Source organism: Bombus affinis, chromosome 2, assembly GCF_024516045.1.
Source record: "Bombus affinis isolate iyBomAffi1 chromosome 2, iyBomAffi1.2, whole genome shotgun sequence".
Classification (NCBI taxonomy): Eukaryota; Metazoa; Arthropoda; class Insecta; order Hymenoptera; family Apidae; genus Bombus; species Bombus affinis.
The window spans coordinates 15,837,558-15,860,050 of record NC_066345.1 but is presented as its reverse complement, the minus strand read 5'-3'; the positions used below and the strand labels follow the sequence as shown (position 1 = coordinate 15,860,050).

At 36.8% G+C, this 22,493-nt stretch overlaps 1 protein-coding gene across 3 annotated transcripts in view; it reads right to left on the bottom strand.

Moving 5' to 3' along the window:
• LOC126928872 (GTP-binding protein RAD-like) overlaps positions 1-22,263 on the bottom strand; it is a 77,314-nt gene extending 55,051 nt beyond the window's left edge. Inside the window, exons 1-4 of one of the 3 annotated variants that reach the window (XM_050744717.1) lie at positions 21,726-22,263; positions 3,784-3,996; positions 1,901-1,939; positions 382-628 (exon numbers count right to left, since the gene is read on the bottom strand). In XM_050744717.1, coding sequence (XP_050600674.1) covers positions 382-628; positions 1,901-1,939; positions 3,784-3,996; positions 21,726-21,913 — 687 coding nt within the window. In that variant the 5' untranslated portion in view covers positions 21,914-22,263. The remainder of the gene's footprint in view (positions 1-381; positions 629-1,900; positions 1,940-3,783; positions 3,997-21,725) is intronic. The other 2 variants (XM_050744718.1, XM_050744719.1) reach the window with 2 other exon arrangements.
• Between the last annotated feature and the right edge of the window lie 230 nt (positions 22,264-22,493).

The window sequence follows — 22,493 nt, the reverse complement described above, 5'->3', positions numbered from 1 at the left end:
AATGGAAAAGGAGAACGTAATGGAGCCTCTCGCGTCGACAATTTCTATAGTTTGGCGCGCCAAAAAGGTAGGGGCCGTCTGATGTTAAAGCAAATTCACCATCTCTTTGATCTCTGTTTGAACGAATGAAAGTTAATATGAGGAAAGTGATTGTTCTAGTATTGGAAAGTTCCATGAAATGGCTTGCCTGTTGGTTGGCATATCGAAGGCTCTATCAACTGTATATCAAGCTCCGTGCAGAGTTTGTTAATATCGTCACGTAACTACAGACATTTAATACCGTGAGGATGAAATGCGTGGAATTTGATAAGAGAAAAAAAAGAAAGAAAGAAAAAAGGGTCGTTTCATTAGAAAATATGACGATTGTAAGTAACGACTTACTCTGTGTCGTGGAACCGCCGGCATACTACTGGTCCTTCCGCGATATTGCTTTGGTCCTGGAACTCGGGATCCTGACGCTGAACCAGCTGTACCAGCTGGACTGGTTGGACTTGGTCCGCCTGGGCTCGTGCCTGGACTCAAGTGAGACGAAGAGGACGCTGTTCCTGGACTTATGGCCGGGGTTCTTGTGGGACTCCTCGGCGAGGGCGATAAATGACCCCAAGGGCCGGTTTCTGCTTGTAGAAACCTATTGTTGGGGCGAGGAGAATTTAATGAGAGATTTTAATTATAGGTTTCGATAATAAGATAGGTGTGAGTTGTTGCATTTAGATGATAATGTGAAAGCAGAAGCGATAGAAAAATATATTTACGCAGCATGATGACGAAAAATAAAGAAAGTTTCTACTCCATCGATACCGAAAGAAATACGATAAACAAACAGAGAAGGAAGCAAGTTGTCGCTGAAATACCATTAACAATACAGAGAAATTTACTATCAGTTTATTTTAAATACTGTTATTTTGTTTTATTGGCAACGCTTTCAATTATTCGAGCGCAAATTACTAACTCGCATATGTTTGCGACAACACTGTTTGCGATCGAATTCCAACGAGGACTACTTTGCTCCATCAGCGATCACACGGTGCCATTTTTCCAGCAGTTTCAAACGCCTAGCGTTAGGTTTGCAGAAAATCGTAACCTACGGTAACGTGACAGGATATTTTCCCTTAAAGTCGGACTGTACGCAGAAGGCTGTGTGATTCGCTCGTCCTTAATTTTGTCTAAGGATTAAAGGGCTAAATTTAGCGAATTTCTAACTTCGCGTGACGTATACCGCGCGTACTGTCGAAACCAGTGAAAATCTAACTGGAGTTTCTAACAAGTAGAAAGTAACAGCATTCTACATGCAAATATCTACTTCTTGTGGTCACTGTACGTATCTACGTGTATTTGTATCGTTGAGGATTTTTCACTGCTTAAACATGTCATATGTTAGTTTTAAACTATTTATTTTAAACTACTTGACGCGATATTAAATGAAATTCGACGAAGTTTCCTTTGGTACAGTTATAAATGCTATCTACAATTTTTATTAGGATTCAATAGCAAAATTTGCATACAGTCTACGATAGAAAAATTTGATTTTAGGCTACAACATATTGTACGCCAAGTTGATACATGTTCTATTACGTTAAAGTGGAAAGATTAATACGTAAAAAATTCTTTCAATTCATGTTACGTATGAACTTTTCATACAGCCATTAGTACAGTGCTGTAAATTAATGTCTCACGGAGAAAACCAAAATTCCTATTTCGGTTATTTTGCATAAACAGGTCAATGTATAATGATACAAAAAGCTGCGAGTAGCTTTAAGCAGTTTCGGATAATTTGAAAGTTTTCAAAGTTGAAAGTAATTAAGAAAGTAATTACACGAGCGATTGCAAAGACGCAGCCGTATAAAAAGTTCAGATTAAAAACAGAACTGAACAGAAGAATATTTAGATGCAGAAACTTAACTGTATGATACTGTGGTGTAAAAAAAGGCCAACTAGTTTCCTCCAAAAAAAAAAAGGAAAAAGAAAAAACAAAAATGGAAAATAAATACAAAAGGTTATTTAAAACATTCTCTTAGAAATAAACATAACATATTTTATTTTAAAAAATCGTCGATATCTATATCGTGTTATTATTACTTCTCACGTAGAAACTACTCATTATTTCAAATTTTATACATAAATGCAATGAAATTAAACAATAAACAGTATCAATATTTATCAGATTTTATGTTTACTTCGATTAAATATTAATAGACTTCTCGATATTAATAATATTTTATTGGATGAGTTGATTCCATTTAAATAATTGCTCAACAAATTATGCCAATGAATTATTTGTTAAATTATTAAGCGATATAATTCATTGAATGATAATCTGAAAATGAAAGAAGCACAACTGAAGCGGTATAGTATGTTATTTTATATATTTACTCTTTCGTGCATTCTTCCAATGTGTCAAAGAATGCGTTAATGCGTAATTAATTTATTCATAACAATCGTTGATTTATAATTTTTAGACTGGAAGAAAAGGGGTAAACGATTACGTATAAAACCGTTTTCATAAACAAGATATTGTAAATGAATGGAACAAAACTGCAATTGCAGCGAGTTGAATAAAATTCATAATTTCCGAAAGGTTTTATTACGTTCACAATGATACCATCAAAAGATTGGCCATTACCAATACGCAAAACCTGTCCATCTCCATTTTAGCCCATTTTCCAACAATGTTTGCTCAACTCCGATCCGGAATTCAAAGCCCTACGCGATAATAATTTTTTAACTGAAACTTATATTATAAACTTGGTAATTTATTTATGCTCTTTCTAGCAAAAAAGGTAGCTCTTTTAATATACCGATGAACATTCGTATTAAGCCCTCGGGCACCGAAGAAATTTTTCATGCGAATTTGAATATTTTCCGCGAATGTTCTACCGATACATCACACGCACGAATAAATCGACAGATTTAAAAAAGGCGATTTATTTAAAAACATAAACAAGACTGATATTTTTCACGAATTCTCTCAAGTAGATGTAAACGTGATTTTTACATAGCGCGAAAAAACGGTCGAGAGCTATTCGTCGTAAACGAGGAGTCAAATTTCGCAAAAAACGAACGAGCGAATATTTCTCTAACGAGCCATCGAGATATCGTCTTTAGAACAGATCCTGAGTAGGATTGCCAACTTGAACTCTCGGGTTTCAGCCAAACAATGCTAAAAAAAAAAGTAAACAGGAGCAAGGCAAACGTATCGAAATATATTTTTTGTAATTAAATTGCGAGAAGTTCCAAGTCCAGGTTCTCTTCGTTGAAATTACATTCGTAAACTTTCTTTATGGTTGAGTTGTCAAGCGTTTGTTCAGATACGACAAAATCTTTGCGTCGCTTGTTCGAGAGTAAAAGTTCTGCCCTAATTCTTATAACGGTATCGAGAAGTTTCAACTGCGTTCCGTTTCTTGCTTCTGTTTTAACGAAGTATACGAGAGAAAAAAACCTCTCAGCTGTAGCATCGCTTGCCATTAGACAAGTAGTGAGGGCAAATGTAGCTAATACCTGCTACGTCATTATTATTCATATTCACAGAAAAAGGAAATTAGCTTTGCAATTGTAGCGAATGAAATTATCAAAGAGAAAAAAGAAATGCTTCGAAGAATTGGAAGAAAGAGGCAAACAAAATTTCTCAGCGCCAATCAAGTTGAAGAGAAGCCAGATTTCCGGAATTTGGATGTAAAAAACGCCAAGTTGGTAATCCCGATCCCGAACTTTCTAACCAGGAAAACTTTTCTGCCAACAAGTAACGTAGCCAAAGGAACAAATCGACTTATCCCTTCAGACGCTTACCTGTGCAAGTCAGGAGTCGGCCTGGCTACCGCTATGCTAGAGCTACGACGTCTAGATGGAGTCGGTGACTTTGGAGCATCGACGCTCGAGTGTCCTTGGGATCCTGTGAAAGAGGTGCGATGCAGACGAACCTCCACCTCGCTGCTTCTCCTCTGAAACGCCATTTTGCCCCATCGTCTGCTCTTCGAGTCGGAGTTCGAGGCCTCCTGTTTTCTGAAAGGACCACTTTCAGTTAGCGCGAAACGTAATTCAATTGGCCTGCTATTTTCGTAGCACGCGCACCAAACTCGTTTCTACCAGGCCTGGTCCAAGCGATCGTAGACGTCGCTTTTCGCTTGTGCGAAATCGAGATAATCTTAGCGGTCAGATTCGTCATCGAGATTAGTCGTTTTGTGGCGGCAAGACGTTCGAACATTGCGATGGAAAACGGGCAGAAACACCTTAGGTGTTTCCCGATGCAACTTCAGACGGTGTTGCGTTCTGTTGATAGCATTCAAAGTTAGGTGACACGATTAAAATTAGCGGTGAAGTTTGCCCGCTGTATTCCCAAAGTTTATGGTAACGTTGTTTCCTGGGTAATATTATTTTCTTTGTTTGCGATTAATATTAAAGTTTGTTATTTATCGTTGTCAGAGCTTGACAGTGAGCAAGGATAAAGGAGCGCCGAGTGCTTGTTTCGTCGCTTTTATCTAACGTCGCGTTGAATTGTCCAGGAATCTTGTAGTCAAATATTGGCAAAGTGTAAATGCTTCCTCTTGGCGTAACCGCAACTTTTGTCATTCCTAGCACGCTCTGCACCATATATTTCCGATATGTATCTGTAGTTTGTGTCGTCAAATTGATCTTTCGAGAAACGCGCCTACATGTAGACGCATAAACATACATCTAAATGTATTTGACAAACATCCAGCATTTTTATTTAATACGAAAGAGCGAGTTATTCTCGCTAGGCTGAGGACTGGACACAACCAAAAAAAGAGCCAACTAACCACAAAAAAAAAAAGAAAATAAATAGAAAAGGGAAGAAGATCTTCCTCATTTTCTTAAACGTATTAACTTGTATCAGCGATTAGGATATTGTAAGTTATCTTGTTAGCTCTAAGTACACTGTATGATATTAATGTAAGTTTAGGTTAATCGTACTGTATTCTACTGCATACGATATATGTTCAAAACGTATAAATACTATCATTTGAGATTGTAACTTGCCTTGTTGTATTTTACGTTTCGCTTTTTATATATCTTCGTTACGCATTTTGTTAATCGCCGTTGCTAATGGTCGTACAAAATGGTAGAACCTTAAATAAAACGAATGATAATAAAATTGATGTTTTCTAATAGGATAATGTGATAATTAGAAGTAAATCATTGGACTCGGACAGGCTCCACACACAGTGGCGTACAAAAGTACTCGAACGCTTTTATTGGGCTGGCAACTAAGTGATTGCGGGTTTCGACATTACCATCTAATGGCAAAACCCGCAATCACTTAGTTGCCAACCCAATAAAACTGGTTTTGTTCCGAACTGTTTTTCATCTTCGAGCACGTTGTATTAAAATTTTCCCGTAGGACCATAGAGTGACGTTAGATTCCAAAAATTTAATTGGAAATATTAATTATCGGAAGCATTTATTTGCTTCTAAACTTCAACAAAATTTTTGATACAGTTTATTAACCACGGTACTTGTTTTATGGCGATATTTATTTCAGAATAACCCGTAACCTTTGACAGCAGTTTATTAATTAATAAACTACGACATTTTTATAGTGTAGGCGTAATGTTCAGTTACTACCTATGCATACTCATACGTTTTGTAATTCTAGAATTCTTTTATCTTTACACGTTTATCTCCGTGACATAAATGTTAGCTTGTCAAAATTAAATAAAATTTAGTTTCAAAGGAATATTTGAAATACTCGAACGATTACGAATATTTAGATGGAAATTACCTATTTGACATCGTTTATTCGGATATTGTAGAGTGTTACTCGTAAATTTGTCGTTTCACTCGAGACTACATTTTCAGATTATGAGGAGCACGTGACGCGAATATTTAATCGTTAAATGTGCATAAAATTTCCACGTCCAAAAATCGAACCTCGATTCAGAAGAGAAGGAAAAATATTGAAATATTTAATTAATAATCTAAGTTTTCAATTGTCTCCTTTTTCAATTTTCTAAATAAACTTGTTCCTTTCGTCGTACATATTTATTAATAAGAAAATACGATTTCTAAATATATTTTTTAGGGAAGTATCACGCGTTAAAATTTCTGAACGAATTTTACGAAAATAGGTGTATTTATTGCGCATCTCGTTTAATTAATTCATTGAAATATGCCTGACTCGAATGGAGTCTGCGATTGGTTAAGTCCTGTTTACTCCTCCGGAATGTCGATAATGACTCCTGACCGAGTTAGCCAATTAAATTAGCGGTTGGCGGTGTCAGGCACGATAGCTTCATTCTATTTCGCTCGTATCTTGAAGATTTATCGGCCGCGTATCAGCCATAAAATCGCTTTACATCGCAAACCCGAATCTGAGAGTCTTCCGCTGAAAATGGCTTCCATTCCGCGTGAATGGTCGATTTGCGCCCGTACTTACTATACTAAGTGTCCGCACACTTATATGAATTCCAAGATAGAAGATATACATATATATATACAGGGTGTTCGTTTGAAAATTTCACGTTCGATGTCGAAAAGTACGCGTTAGCTTGGAAGCTTCCAAGAGATGAGAAACGTGAAGCGTAATTAGATTTCCATCCGGAAATCGCGATACTTTCGTTTCGAATATCTTCTTCCTAGAACGCGTACATTCCCAGAAAATTCATCGTGAAGTTTTCTAACGAACACCCTGTACGTATAGGTGGGACATAGGGAAATGTGATTTTACGATAAAGTCGTAATGTTCGATACGGGATCCATTTCTGAACCACTGCAACTACCTCATTTACCATTCGCAATTTTGCGCCAAACGATCCTGCGGACGCGAAATGTTCGCAATAACGTTCGCGGATATTTCGGACTCGGCACGCTCTACTTTATGAATATTTTATTCGAATCAAACAGCGTTTATGAAGGAATTCGAAGCAAGTTCATCTTTGCAAGCGTGTAGCGAAGCGACGAGTTTTACCATCGTATCAGGTATTATACGCAATGCAAATGTGTTAACGAGGATGACGTGGGAAAGGAAAGATTAGACTTTGTGCGTTATGGGATATATGGAATCCTTTGAATAAAAAATGACTCCTTAATTTGATGTTTCGTGGTTGACGCGGCGATGTATCCTACACTGAACTTTGACACAAATTTGTAACCGGTCAAACGATGAATATTACCGGTAAAACTGATCTTAAAGTTGCGTACATTTTGTAGCGGAACATTCGACAAAATGAATTTCTCTATTAGCCGTAATAAATGATAAAATTAACGAGTAACAAAAATTGTCGCCTTTGACGATGAAATTTCACAACTGACATTACGGTACGTCCAATATTCATCGATATTTTTCTGTAACACTGCAAGTACGTAATACGAAAGTCGCATAGAGCGAAGATCACTCTTTCAGCCAGGTCCAGGATAACGCGATAATACGTTTAATATCAATCATCATTATCTTACTTATACGCGAGGCAACGTGATTACGTTCAAATTATATCCTATACATATATTCAATGGGATTATATCGCGCGGCACAATTTCCACCCGAGTAAATATAAAATGAAATTACTCTCGAAGCAGAAAGAAAGAGGAAAACAATTCGAATAAGCAACGATGGTATTCGGCTGTTTTTAAAAGACGCTTTATGCGAAGCATCCTGTAATCCTGCGAGTTTCTGTTCTAATTAAATCAGCATTTCCAGCGGCCGATTCAATGTTCCAAGAGTGATGGGAATGGCTGACGAGTAATCAGCCTGTAATTTGAAAGTTCACGGTAGAGCGGGATCCAAAGTCTGACAGAACGGAGCAGATTCGCGGGATCAGACCTTTGATTTTCGCTTCGCTCTAGGAAATATGAACATCGAACGGAAAAGCGATACGCGATATTCCCGTAATTCGCGTACGTAGCAACGGAGACGATTATCCGAATTGCAGAGGAAAAGAAATTTTCTATGACGATTGTTTGCCAGCGTGTGATACGCCGAACGCTAATGGTAATTCGCACGACCTACATTCTACGTTCCATGATCTTCGAATAACGCTCGTTAAAATTGATAAAACTGAAACTCTCGTAGGATCGGCTCACGTCCGTCAAATTATTCCTGGCGATAAGTAATTAACTGTGATTTTGAATTTGTACGAGTGGAAGGAAGGACGACGATTTTGGCTACTAAAATTACGTTGCTCGTAATCCAGCGCACCTGCTGCGCACGATCTCTGGCCGAAGGAAAACCGGGTCGCGGAGCTCGATAAATAAAGGTACCTATACCTTGCTAAGTTCTCCGACTTTAATTCCACTTAATTATTCACGCGTATCTGCGAAGAAGGAAGGATTTACAATTCGCTGTGGATTAAGAGGTCGCGAGCACACGGAGAGACAATTTTGTCGAAGACGATTTAAAACGGTTCTATTTGCTGGTGAGACAGCGTGCACTCGCTATCGGCGACATAATCGACTGTTTCGTAAATTATAGCAGGTCGTTAACGAACTGAAACTGTTTGGAACTAGCGATAGAATTATTGTTTCCTGCGTGAAAGTAATAACGGCGATGGTTGTCGTTGATTGCTCTTCAAAATCGACAATTTTATTGTAATATTTAAAACGTAGCGAATTATTGGTCTTTTTACTACCTGTAACGTGTTGCCGAATTTTAATTAAAACAGGACAATCAGAGAATCGATTTTCGCCTGGTAATAATTTCATATAATTGCACGTGTGCGAACGATTATGTAATTATTGCCGCGATATCGAAAGCAATTTCCTCCAAGTTATTTATATGATCGCCGATTAACTATAAGACCGATTCTACGTTTTAACATTTCGCTTATATCGTTATCACGTTGTAACGTCGTTGTAAATCTCTTAATGAGATTTATATATCTCTAATGAAAAGAGATGTCTTGCCTTCTTGACTGCTTTTGCGATTGAATTGCTTTTGCGATTTAAGATAAAAAAGAAAATGAGAAAAGAAAGAAGAGAAAAAGAAGCGACACTAATACGTACTGCAACGATAATTGCAGCGTTTTTATCGTTAAGAATTCCATCGGAAGACCATCGTCGTTTGATTCGTTCGAACGAGCAGGAATAAAATCTAGGTAATAGGTCATCGTTATTGGTTACCCTTTTCATGGACGAGACTTATTAAAACTTCGATGAGATTGGTTTCTTTCGAGACTCGAGGAGACGGCGTAATCAGTGCGTGTAACCGTGCCACGGAACAAAATTAAACTTCTTCTCTGTTAGTCACGTTGCGATCGCCCCTTTTCCGTTCCAACGAACTGTTGATATCTTTTCTCTTTTCACGGAAGCTTTTGCAAGAGCAAAAAGCAATAAAATACGTATAATAACAGAATCGCTCGCGATCAACAACAGTATTTCTCTTGGCTGTAGCTCGATGACGATAATACGACGAACAGTGCTATATCACTCGCGAGTGACGCAACAATATTCCACGAACGTACACGTAAATGGTAATGTCGTTCTTTAATTATGTCAAACGATGCGATATCTGTTGCTTATCGATAGAAACGATATTTATATGAATTATGAATTGTCTTCGTGACATAGTGTGCCATAGCGTGAGAAAATATTTCGCGTGGTAAACTAAAGAGAAAGCTTCTGAGTTGTTACTATTATTTAAATGACGTTTCCTCGTCAACGTCAAATGAATATGACGTGCTAGTAATGCAATAGCGCACAAGCCTATAATGCGTGAATAATAGAGTATTCCAGGTATATTATAGTACAGTGAATAGCGGTTTGCCGTGCATAGTATACTGGTATCTCGGACGTTACACCGAGCTGCATTAATTCCTTTCAACCCTCAATTTCATCCGATGGGATTGGATACGAGATAAAACGTACTCACAGTCATTTAGTTTGATAAATGATCCGAGAGAACAGCGTGCATTAGATATCTTCCGCGGATGTTCTTTTATTTTCGTTCTTTGCTTTCTCTAACAGTATGCAACGACAATGAGAACAATTGGTCGAACCACGAGAAAGAAGATAGTTAAATATCTCGTTTATTTTTTTACGATTAGACGTACACACAGAATAAGTTGTTCGTCATGTTCGTAAAAATGTGAATTTGCAAAAACAGGTATCAGAGTTTGCCGTTTAAACTTTGTGCGAATCACAATTACGTAGAAAGTTTTATTCATATCTATTTTTACCTCACCGTGTACGCAAATCTATAGAAATAAAAGGTAGAAAAATGGAAGCAGCGTTTGAGGAATTATAAAATAGATAGAAAAATTCTACTCGGTTCGATTCTGTGATAGAGCTTTTATCGTTTCTATCGTGACAGAATATAACGCGATCGATATACTAATTATAACTTTCTATGTTTCTAAAAACTGTTGCAACTGTTGAGCAAGTAAAAAATAGTTTTTGCACCTACGCACGTGTCGTATGGATCTCCATTAAAAAGTCATGGAATATCGATTACACGTTTGTACAGTGTCTCTGGTAGGTTCTATGGCGATTGCTGGCAGCTGATTCTATTCGTATTTCGAACTTATTATTATACAACGCAAAGAACTACGATTAAGAATATTTAGGAATAGCATGATCCTAAGTACGAGGCTAATTTTCCAATTATATCTTTTTCCTCCATGTTCAAGATATTTGAAACGTTAGAGTTAATTATTAGCTCTACCGTCGTTCTCGCTTCTTCTTCGCTTCGTATCTCCTCGGATATCTCCTTCTTTTTCAACTGTTCGTTCATAAAGATCGTGTAACGCGCAAAAGGTGCAAAAATTACATCGGCTGGTAGAACGAAATATTCCATAACTATGTATATTCTAACAATACTATTGAAATGTAACGTTCATCTGGGGCTGTACACACTCGAGGAAGACAGCGGTGTTAAGCACGATGACACTGAATTTCAAGAACCAACGAATAAAGCTTGGAAATTTGAAGGCGAAATGATGCACAGGCTGCTGCTCGTACTATGCAAAAGTGTATGAAATATCCAAAATGGAGCAACTGTTACGATATTTAATAAAAGCCAATGTAATTCTTATGCCTTATAACTCTATGAGACTCATTCGCAGTTAAAAAAAAAAAAAAAAAAAAAAAGAAGAGAAAGAACGAAATTGATCCCAATTTTGGTTTCATCTTTTCATTTACATTCATAGAAATATGAAATTGCATAAGAATCTACGGATAATCGTCCGAGCTATCATTCTTATCGAAACTGTTTAGCGTATAATCTCTTATAATTGCCCTACAAATCTTATATATCGATATAAAATATATTTGAAGTGAATTAACAGCTAAATAAGAGCTAAATAAATAAAACAGCAGAATATTGCAAATGAAAAAAGAGAAATTTTTTTTTAAAGAAAATTCTGGAAGATAAACTAAACAAAAATTAAAAAAAATATTTTTTTTTTTTTTTTTTAACGTGGAGGAAATCTTCATAGACACCTTGCCACTCTGTCGTAATACCCTAACGCCCACCAACAGAAGACACGAGGTAGTGCCGGATTCTTACCGGCTAAAACCTCCACGGGTGGAACAGTTAACAGCATGGAAGTCCGGTCTCTGTAACCTGGGTGTCGTCTGCGCCAACACTGGAGCCTTCGTACAAACTACCAACAACTTTGGAACGTTAAGAGTAGAAGGAATGCCCGGGGTTTAACCAGGGGCTTAACCCCCGGTTCCCAGGCCTTACATCTACCCCTCCCCTCCAAGGCTGTACGGTAATTTTCAGAAAACACCTAGTATCTAGCAAACGAAAAATCCAGTAACAGCAAGATTCGAACTCCCGAGACGCCTCTTGCCATCCAAGTCGGAAGTCAACGAGCGTAGCTGTCTGCCCCACCGAAATATTCAGCGTTGGTTATCGTATATAACGACAGATATAACGTATACAGCATGGGCAGTTCAACCTTTTTTTTATTTGATAGAATTTTTACAATAAATTCTCATTGAGAATTATAAGTAAATTAGTTCAACTTGAAACTTTTCATAAGATCTTTGCACTGTGTTTCAGTGCAAAGATCTTATAAAAATTTGTCAACTCGAATTTCCGTACTTTTTGTCAGTTATTCGATCTACGTGTTGCAATACTTTTCATTATAGAGAGCAGAAAAATGCATTGATCAGCGAGTAAGAGAATATATAGTTCTATTTGAAAAAATGGGGATGATTTTAACATTTAGCCAACCGAATAGGGAGATCTCCCCTGTGTGAAGAATATCGCTGCGCGATCGTACGAGATCTCCGTTTTCGACTTTAGCAACGCGTTTTCCTTTGTTGTTATTATCAGTTATTGTTTACCTGGAATTGTCGCCAATTAATTGCACCACTTTTTCTGCTTTTATAAAGTACAGTGTATGATAAAATACACGAATTTTAGTTATATTATTTTAATTTTAATTATTTTAATTTAAGTTATGATCGAACGATACCACATTGTAAAAAAATATTAAAATGTATTATGAATTTTTAATTTCACCTTCAAGTCGTCTTATTTATTTTTAGTCGTCTTTAATGTTTTTAATTTTACCTATATTTTTGTATACTTTTAATATATACTTTTAATTTGATGTTTTGTATAAACAATATGTGAAATCATTAAATAAAATCATTAAATATAATTAGACTTCTTTGTTTTTTAAGTAGCGAATATTAATCCTCGATGGACAACGTATAGGTTGGCTTATCCGAACGCGGTGGAAACGCATAGCTCGCTGTGGCGCGCGCGGTTAGTTAAGTGTTAAGATACTTGAAACATCGGTACTTTCGAAATGACTACATATAGCGAAACGTACATCGTTCGAAACCGTTTAATTTTGCTAATGAAATTATTTTCTATCTCGTACCGTTTTGAAGCTGTAGCTTGTTTCAGTTTCATGGGACAACCTGTACATTAGGTGTACCGTAAATTACGTTCGTTTTTCAAGTAAAGGAAACTAATAATTTTAATGAATAATTCTAACACGTAATCCTTGCGTAGTAAGTCATCGCAAATATGACGTTCTCATTAATTACGAAAAACATTAATTACCGTTCTTACAAAATTGTTAGAAAAACTAATGCATTGCGTAAAATGACTAGAAGAATTCTTAAAAAAAAAAAATCACCTCCGACTTCACCGTTTTTTAATAAAAATAGCATGAAATACGTAATATCGGTAATTTCGCTATCGAAAATGCCATTTATCGCAGTGTCAAGTCACCGTTCTGTTCATTTCTGAATAGTTTGTTAGTGTGCGCGCGCAGGAAGTACAGACACCCAAGAAATTTCTTCCTCCGGGAAGAATCTCGTGTTTTACTTTTCAGGCGTATCGTCGTTATTGTCGCGCTATGAATGCCTTAAGAACGTAACGCGTGATCAACGAAATATTTACATGTAACGATCGTTATACGTATAGACGGCATATAAATAAATATAAAAGTAAAAAAAAAGAGAGAGAAAACGATGGAAGAAAAGAATCCTTGTAGTATCAACGAACCCTTTGAGCCGCTTGAACGATTATTATCAGAGTTCCTCCGTACGATGTCTCGAACACGCGCAGACTCGAACAGGCAAATTCGATGTAATCGTCATTCATTCATGTACCTATGTGCACGTTGACATGCGATAGGTGTAAATGATTTACGGGAATAGCTTCGGACAGAACACTCCGTAATCAGATCAATCTAATCGGATCAGTCGTCCTACGTGTTCGTAGTTATCTTATCGTTCAACAATCCCGATTTGGTCGCGTGCAAGGCGAATCGTCCTCTTTGAACTCCGTTCCCGGATAATTGCTCGCTAAACCCTGGCTGCTCGTTGACACTTTTAACTTCAACCTTTCGCGATGTATTAATAACGGGCAATTTGCCCGGCCACGTTTAATATTGTTTTTTTACACATCCATTACTAAGCTCTCTTTTTTTTTTTTTTTTTTTTTTTTAAGTACGTTTCAACGTAACATTCATTGCATACGCAATTATTAATGCTGACATATACGGACACCCACACTATGTTCAGGTTTGTCGATCCGCATATCGCGTTGATTATTCTACGTTTATCGCAGCTTGAACATACGTAAACAATTTCTACGTAAACGCTTGACCCTTCGAATTCGGGAAATTTCGGCAAAAGCAAGATTTTTCGGAAACAATTTATTCGTATCGATATTTGTTAATTTGATATGTGGCGGCAATCGGTAACAACGTATATCGCCGAAGCGAAGTGCCTAATGAGTCATCAATATCCCAATGGTCCTTCCATCGAATGTTCGACAAGAAGGCGTGCGTGGCAACGGTCGCGAACGCCAAACAAACGCGTGGATAGTGGGGATACCGAGGGGCGACAAAAAGAAAGGAATCGAATCCGATCGACAGTCGAGTTTGAACCAAGACAGCGATAAAATCGAGTTGTAACCGGGCAACGAGATCGATTAGCGAAACCGAGAGCGATACGCGACGCGATCAAAAGAAGACACTTGTTAATAAATATATTGTTGATCTATTCCTATGACCATCGAATGATTATTTAACGCACTACACCCAATATCGCTTTAGATATAATTTCAAAGCCGCCGATCAACGTGCAGCTCTAGTACCGAGACCATGGCCGAGTTCCTCCAGCGCATTTGATAGATAAATAAGTAAAATAAATATATAATTACACAACCAAATCGCGAATAAACTTTCCCCGGATTCAAAGGTTTAATCGTACGGTAGATCTTTAAACAGTTAGCTTTTCGACGAGTATACTCGTCATGCGTGACAAGTAGTTAGAATTTGCTGTCTAAATTGCGATTTAGTAATCGCAGTAAGTTGCAACAATGAAATTAAAACATAGGACAGTCGTTTCGTTACAAAGTATACTCGTCATCGCTTACTCTTCGAGACGCATTTTAGGTACACGCTTTTCAAAGAGATCGCAACAGCTAACTGGTTAACAGAACATCGTCTTATTTTCACGTCACACTAATATTCAGCTTCTATTTTACGTTATGCTATCTAGCAATTCTTAGATACAGCTCCAACTGCGAAATAGATTTATCTTGTTAACGCCAATATTTTTGTGGCGGCATATCTGTCTTCTTAGGACGTTTCGATTCGAAGATGCCTCACGTAGTTGTTTTGCCACAGAGAATTAACACTGCACGACGCACATAATGTAATAAAAAAACTCTGGACAAAGCAATTTCGTCGCTACGTGCAACCGACAACCGGCGACAAGTCCAAACCTTCCGGTACCCCCTCCCCCAAACAGTATAAATGAAGAAGACCATGTTCTCCAGACATAGTCAGTCAGTCGCGCGAATCAATATCAGCATCGAGTCATCGAGATCATCAGTGGGGCGAATAAGTATTCAGCACCGCAGAATTTTCGCAATCTTATAACAAATATCATCGAACGAGCAACGCTTGCGATTAACTTTGTATTCTATATTTTAAAATATCTGTAAATATAGTTAACGAAATCAACTCGTCCCGTTGTTAATTTAACCAACCACACGTCTCACTGTCTACCATATTTTTACGATACACTAAGAAATTTTGACATTTGACACTGTTAAATGTTATGTTAGATTTAACTTTGTAAAATAGTTTCCATGAAAGACAGCTTGTAATTTATCACGGAGAGAAGGATAGAAGTTATTCGCGAAATTGCACAATTATTGGTATCAATAAATAGCAGATATCATTGGAAGATACAGAGAAGATCGCGTCCAATTTAAGAAACAAAGAGAACAACCTGCGAAAATCTGGGATCTAAAACTTTCTAATTTCATCTTTGTAAAACATTTGTTACGAATGACAGAGAGTAAACAAGAACGCGGACAAAGTTGAGATTGACCCGGTCTCTTCGTCCATCTGTTGTTAACTGTGCTCTCGTTGAAATTTCAACCAGTGAGAAAATATAAGGTGCAATTTAGAAAAGGTTATGAATTTTCGGGGTCATCTCCCCTTTTTCGTCAGACTCATACACCGTCGTTTGGCCGTACGTAAGTCAACAGCAATTAGCAAGTTCGTTAGTCCAGAGGTCCTTTGTTGTCCACGTATGCGTGCAGTTCCTACACCGAAAAGTTTCTTCAAGTTTCTGAAAGTCTTACAAGTTCAACAAGGAACATTCTCGCCTGTCCCTAAATTCGAGTAGAAAACTCCGCGTTTCTGTTTAACCGTTTAGTACGATGAGCTGGTTGAAATTTAAATTATGTGTTGGGAAAATGTGTCATTTTAACTCGGAAATTTATCTTCCACAAGTGTATGTAGAATCCTCGGTTTAAAAAAGGCAACAGAACTTAGAACACGCATGCCCCGTTCCATCTTGTTTTCGAGTTACAACAAACTTTACGTTGGAATAATTCCATCGAAAGGTGCAAGTATAGTTGAACTAATTTCACGTGTCTACATATTTAGAAAAAGGAAGTGAATATGTTTGACGTTGAACCTTGCATTGCAATTCTGTAAACGGATCTGGTCAATGGCGAAAGTAGCCAGTTTTACGTTCGTATGCAAACAGATCAATTTAGAACGGATCTTACGAAGAAACAGTTCGTTAAAGAAGAAGTTCGCTATAGCTGGAAAACAAGATGAAACAGGGCATACTTTTAAACGAACTTTTTCGTTTTCATGTGGGCGATCCACCGATAAAATAGATTCCCTGTGTTACGAAACTCTAGCCACTGTACGTACAATATCGAACGAAAGAAACTTTATGAAATAAAAGAAAAGAAATTTTATAAAAACAGTTTACATCTAAAGAATACAACGAATGAATATAATACACGGAATACGTAGCTGCTATCAATATGATCCAAATTTTACTGAAATGCATAGCGTACGTAATTGAAGGAACGCAATTTTGTAAAACTCTGTTTCGTTTGCTATCGTACGCGAAAATAAAATTTTCCTGAGCGTATTTCGCGAGATTCTACGATTGTGACACAACATAGGCTGCAGTGACCGATTTTGCCATACATTGCATAGTGGCCAGCGTTATTACAGATCACGCTTAATCCCTCCATCAACCATTTCAATAATAGGCACGATATCACAACGTCGACGTTTTAACCAAGATAAGGAGCATCTGGAACTAATTGAAATCCAGATACATATATCTGTATCGTACGCATTAGAGGCCTAGTTAGAGTCTCTAGCCGACCTCGACATTTCCATCGATACAGAAAGGATCTGCAACCTGTCGAAACCCGACAAGGAACGCGATTAACATCCGTTTCCAGCTACGCATGATAAAGACCATTCTCGCTGAAATTTGAATCTTATTCGAATCATACGATTCAATTTGGACTTTGATACGTCAGTCGTGCGCAAGCTGTTATCGATCAATTGCATAAAAGAAAGCGGATGATTAGACCACGAGATTTCATGGATTTCTGGGAAATTTGAATGCACACGGTGTGCAAAAATATGAAAGACACGCGAAGTAACGAAACAAAGTAATTAGTTGAGTAAAACAACTAACTGTTTTTTTTTTAATTGCATTCATGAAACTATGCATATGCAATTTGCGCGAATGTGTTCACACTGTATCGATGGTTTTTAGAATTCACCATTATTTATACTATAGACTTATGGAATGATCGTGTTCGTATAAATGACTTTGGGAACTTGTATAAAAAAGCTTCATTCTGTAAACTTTTGTAGAAAAGCATTGTCCAATACTTTTAGGGCAATGAATAGAAAATTCCTCGGCATTGCAATTGTAAATCAACGGAGGATTTTTTAACAAAAATCTAACCACTGTATATCTCGACCGTGAACAACAGATAGTATTAAATGGAATTAGAATTGGTCAGGCTAGATTTATACACGCGTATTCGCATTTAATTTCTAAATCTGGCACAGCAGCGTGCGATATCTTTAATTGCCAAACTTGCCGCCTTAAATATAGTCCCGTACAAAATTCAGGATTAAAGCCAACTCTAAATGAACATTCTTGCGATAGAGAGGAAATTTCGAAAGTTCTACGAACACGTTTGACAGGAATTAATGAAGATTTTTCTTATTTCTGTCCTTTGTAAACTCCAGGAATACGTTATATTTCGTATTTCATATTTTAGATTCAATTAGAATCAAATATGCTATAAACATTTATAATCCAAGTTACAGTACCACGCTAAAATAATTTACCTATAATTCTCAATGAGAATTTATTGTAAAAATTCTATCAAATAAAAAAAAAAATTTCATATTGACTTATACACAATGATATAATTATTATTGTGTTTACATTAACGAAGAGGCAAACAGAATTTATGCAGTAATCTAATATTAATAGGTAAAACTGTACAACGTATGCGTGAATATGTAAAGCAGTAAACAATAAATCATATCGTAGAATTTACAACGTGTTCTGCTTTAATTGATTAGCACACCCCAGTCAATAATAGTAGGAAAAAAAAAGTAGTGTAAGACCTTAAAGCCATAGAGTACTCTCCAAGAGGAATAAAAAAAATGACTTAATCCATTTATTATTGATCCTAGAATCAATACTTGCAGAGTGAAATAGTGGGGATACTTATAATACGATTATTAATGTTGAATTATAATTAAATTAAAATTACAGTTCTGGTATTTGTAATAGGATTATCATTTATTTATTTATTTATTTATTTACAGTCATATTCATCTGTGAAGGTTGTGACCGACTACAGTCGTAATTATGATAATTGTATTTCACAGGTTTATACAATGTTATTGGGTCGGCAACTAAGTGATTGCGGATTTTGTCAATATTTTGTTATTACGTGATATTGACGAAACCCGCAATCACTTAGTTGCCAACCCAATATATTAGGATAGCATGCTATTGTCTGGTCATAAATACGTACAATGTTTATATTGTATCGTTGGCTATATTTTTATACTTATAACGTGTGCCAGACATTGTGAATGGTCCTGCTTCTTCGCTGCTAGATTAATTAATCGCAGAAACGTTAATTGGTTGCATTGTTGTCTTTCGATTTGAAAATTTCGATTGATAGGTGTTTTACAGTAATTTTTCTCTTTGCAAATGTTGCGCTTGTTCGGTTCTTCTTTTGCGATTAGGTAAACACGGGCGAAGTTCGTGTGACCTATTCTTAGCCTCGCGAGTATCGACTGATGTTTCCTGTCCAATGAATTTGCAGGACTTTTTTGGAAAATGTCATCTCCGGTTAAACGGATGTTCGTTGTCATATTTGCAATTTTCCATATCCAGTTCCACGGTAACTCGATTTTACTTTCAACGGTAGAGTTGTGATACGAGTTATCATTTAACCGTATTTTAAGAACAATGTACGTTGCGACAATGATTGGAAAATATGTCAGAGAACGTATATAGAATACGACAGACATGATTCATAATTTCGCAAATATGCGAGAGAAAGGTCGGATTGGAATAGAAGGAAGACGCATCAAATATAGTTTGCGAAAGGGGGAATAAAATTGTTCATCTCGCTATGCTTCTCCTACGTTCTATCGTAGTAATTTTTCTTTGTCACGATAATACGATATCATCAATATTAATATGTTTGCATTTAAGTCACTTGTACTCGCCGGTCAACCGTTTGCACGAAAAGATAGCAACTCCGCGTTTCACGCTGATTAGTTCTCTTGCGTCAATTAACGTGATGAATGATCTTTTAGAAACAGTATATCCAGGACATTGTTTTATCATTTGCAAACAATAGGATTATACGTCTCAATATTCGGAATTTTCTTCTTTATCACTTCTTTCTTATCGCTTCTTTATCACTGCGTCGGTTTTGCATCATCGTCAGATAATTTTACTTAAGAGAACCAGGGACTCACGAGGGCTAAGTATTTTTTACTCTTTTCTGGCAAATCTTTATTGATCTAAATCTCTCTTTTTTTACTAGGAAATATTTTTTACTTTAAGCGTCGTTTTGAAACTGAAAATTCTCTGCTTCGTTGTTGGTCGTTTAATTTTTAGATGTACAAACACATCTGTTATCAAAATTCATAGTACTTCGTTATAACGAAAGTTACAGTCGTTTCAATAGCAGATTCTTTTGTTCTCCCTGGTTATAGTCGTAGGTTTAGACAGCTCTATGACGTGGTGTTCAACGAGACGAGGTGGTAAATTATCAAACAAAATATTATTACAGCTATAACAATCAAATTTTGTTTATGTTTAGCACCTCGTCTCGTTGGATAGATTACAAGTTCAGACGTAAATAGGCGCGAGGATGCGAAAGTGGAGGATAAGTATGTTTGAGTACATAAGAATACGTTAAACAAGTATACTATGTCATGCGTGTAACCAGTCTATTTCTTCACAGCGAGGTCAAAATTAAACAAACATTGGGTCGGCAACTAAGTGATTGCGGATTTTGTCCATACCATCTAATGAAAAAATCCGCAATCACTTAGTTGCCAACCCAATAAATACACCTCTGTCCACCAGTCAATTTTACAATCAATTCTCATTGAGAGCTATAAGTGAATTATTCTAGTGTGTACTATAACTTGTATAATAAGTGTTTATAGTATATGTTTGATTCTAATTGAATCTAATGTTTAAATCTAAAGGGTAATGTCTTTTTAGTCTGCGGATCTGATCCGTCGTGTCAAGTAGTTGGGAAACTAATGGGTTTTGGTGGTTGTTAACTCTTACTAACTCTAACTTAACTATTAACTCTAACTGTTACTGAATTTGCATATTTCTTCTTTAACTGTGGATATCTTAAGGTCGCCATGTATTGTTTCGTTGGTAACATACCAAGGTGCATCTATCAAGGATCTTAGAGTTTTTGATCGGAATCGTTGAAGAATTTCTATGTTGGAATTACTCGCTGTTCCCCATAGTTGGATCCCATAGGTCCAAACAGGTTTTAATATGGCTTTATATACCATTAGCATTAAACGCTGAGTGAAATTTGAAATTTGCATACGAACGATTTTTTTATTATGAAAGGGCCTGCGTCATAAAATAAAAATACCATTTATTATTATATCAATCGTTTCTAATTTAAAGAACAAGCAAATCAAATCGTATCGTCAAAAATCTTAACGAAATATCTTATATCTCGTTTCCATCAGCCGCGTGCGGATATCGCCGCGCGAACTGGCCGTGGCACTTGGTGGATTACCTCTTGCTTCGATACTTTTACTGCGATCGTCGTTCAACTTCCTCCTAATAGCTGCCATAACTGTTTTTTCCACTTTGCCTATTCTTGCCTTATTCTTCTGTCTATTATAATTCGCCATATAATTTTTCATACTTATAGATGCGACCCATTTTTAAATGTTCGTTCAATTTATACATGTGGACATTTCAATTTCGCATTCGGATATCACCGTAAAACCAGCGTTATATCGCAAAATTAAGCGATGAGCTCGAGCCAGAAAATTGTACTCACGTTGTATTGTTACAATGTGATTTATGATGGTCGGTGGTGTACGTACAATACGTACGTACATACGATACGTACGTACGTACAATAACAATACTTTATTATATATCGGACATTGTGTCCGTTACAAGGAAAATTTTTGGCACAGCAGATTGATTTTCTCGGTATAATTCAGTGAAAGGTTTGTTAGAGATCCAAAATTTCGTACGTTGCAACCTAATGTAAATTCTCGAAATCTCGAAAGCTCATTTGCTAATATTATTATTTTCTTTAATTTTCAAATTCTAATAAAAATGATCAATGACAATATGTAGGTAAAAGTGTTGGTATTCTCAGCTGGGTATCAAGTTTACAAAATCTTATTTTTCAATGTGATACTTTACCCTTTGGATCTCAAAGGAAACTCGTGAATGACAGTAGACGAAAACATCCGTATTCTCACCTGGGTATCAATTTATCCTCGAGCATGCTGGGCAGATCGTCCGCGTCTTCGTTAAGAGCAGCGAAAAAGTCTTGAAAATTGTCTGGAAAACTACTTGGCGGGCAACTATTCATGGAGATCCGATCAAGAAGCTCCGTAGAATTTTCCTTGACAGCTTCATGATGTCCCGACACGGTTGATGTTGCCATATAGTACACCACTCGGTCTTTTAAGAAATCGCAACAATTTAACTCGCGTCTTCTCTACACATTTTTCTCCATCTCTCGTTCATTCGTCGTGTGTCGTCAAAATTCACCGCGAAATCGCGAAACTCTTCGAGTCTTAAATAAAAAAAAAAAAGAAGACTCTTCCGAAAAGGAAATAAACGAAAAATTTATGAAAATCGCCGTTCTCTGTCTTCCGTTCGATTCTACAGCGACAAAAACGGCAAAATCTCTGCGATCTTAGATAGAAATTCTAATTGCAGAAAAAAAGAAAACAAGACGATAAAAGGCTGAGAAGTTCAATGCGTTCGCTTTTCGACTAGATCTTCCGATCTCTTCGCTGACGAAACGTGGAGACGAACGTAAAAAGTTGTTGAAACTGTCACGATATTCGACGTTCGCCAAAGATGTTTGTATAAAATGCAAAAAGTCAGCGGTTCTGCTTTGGATACACTGTATCTAAACGCGTAGGAAGATCAAGGGATCGCGGTACAGAGGGTGAAGCTTCTCACGTGGATGGAGAAGAACTTTCATACGAATTCTTGACGTGGTTTCTGATCGACTA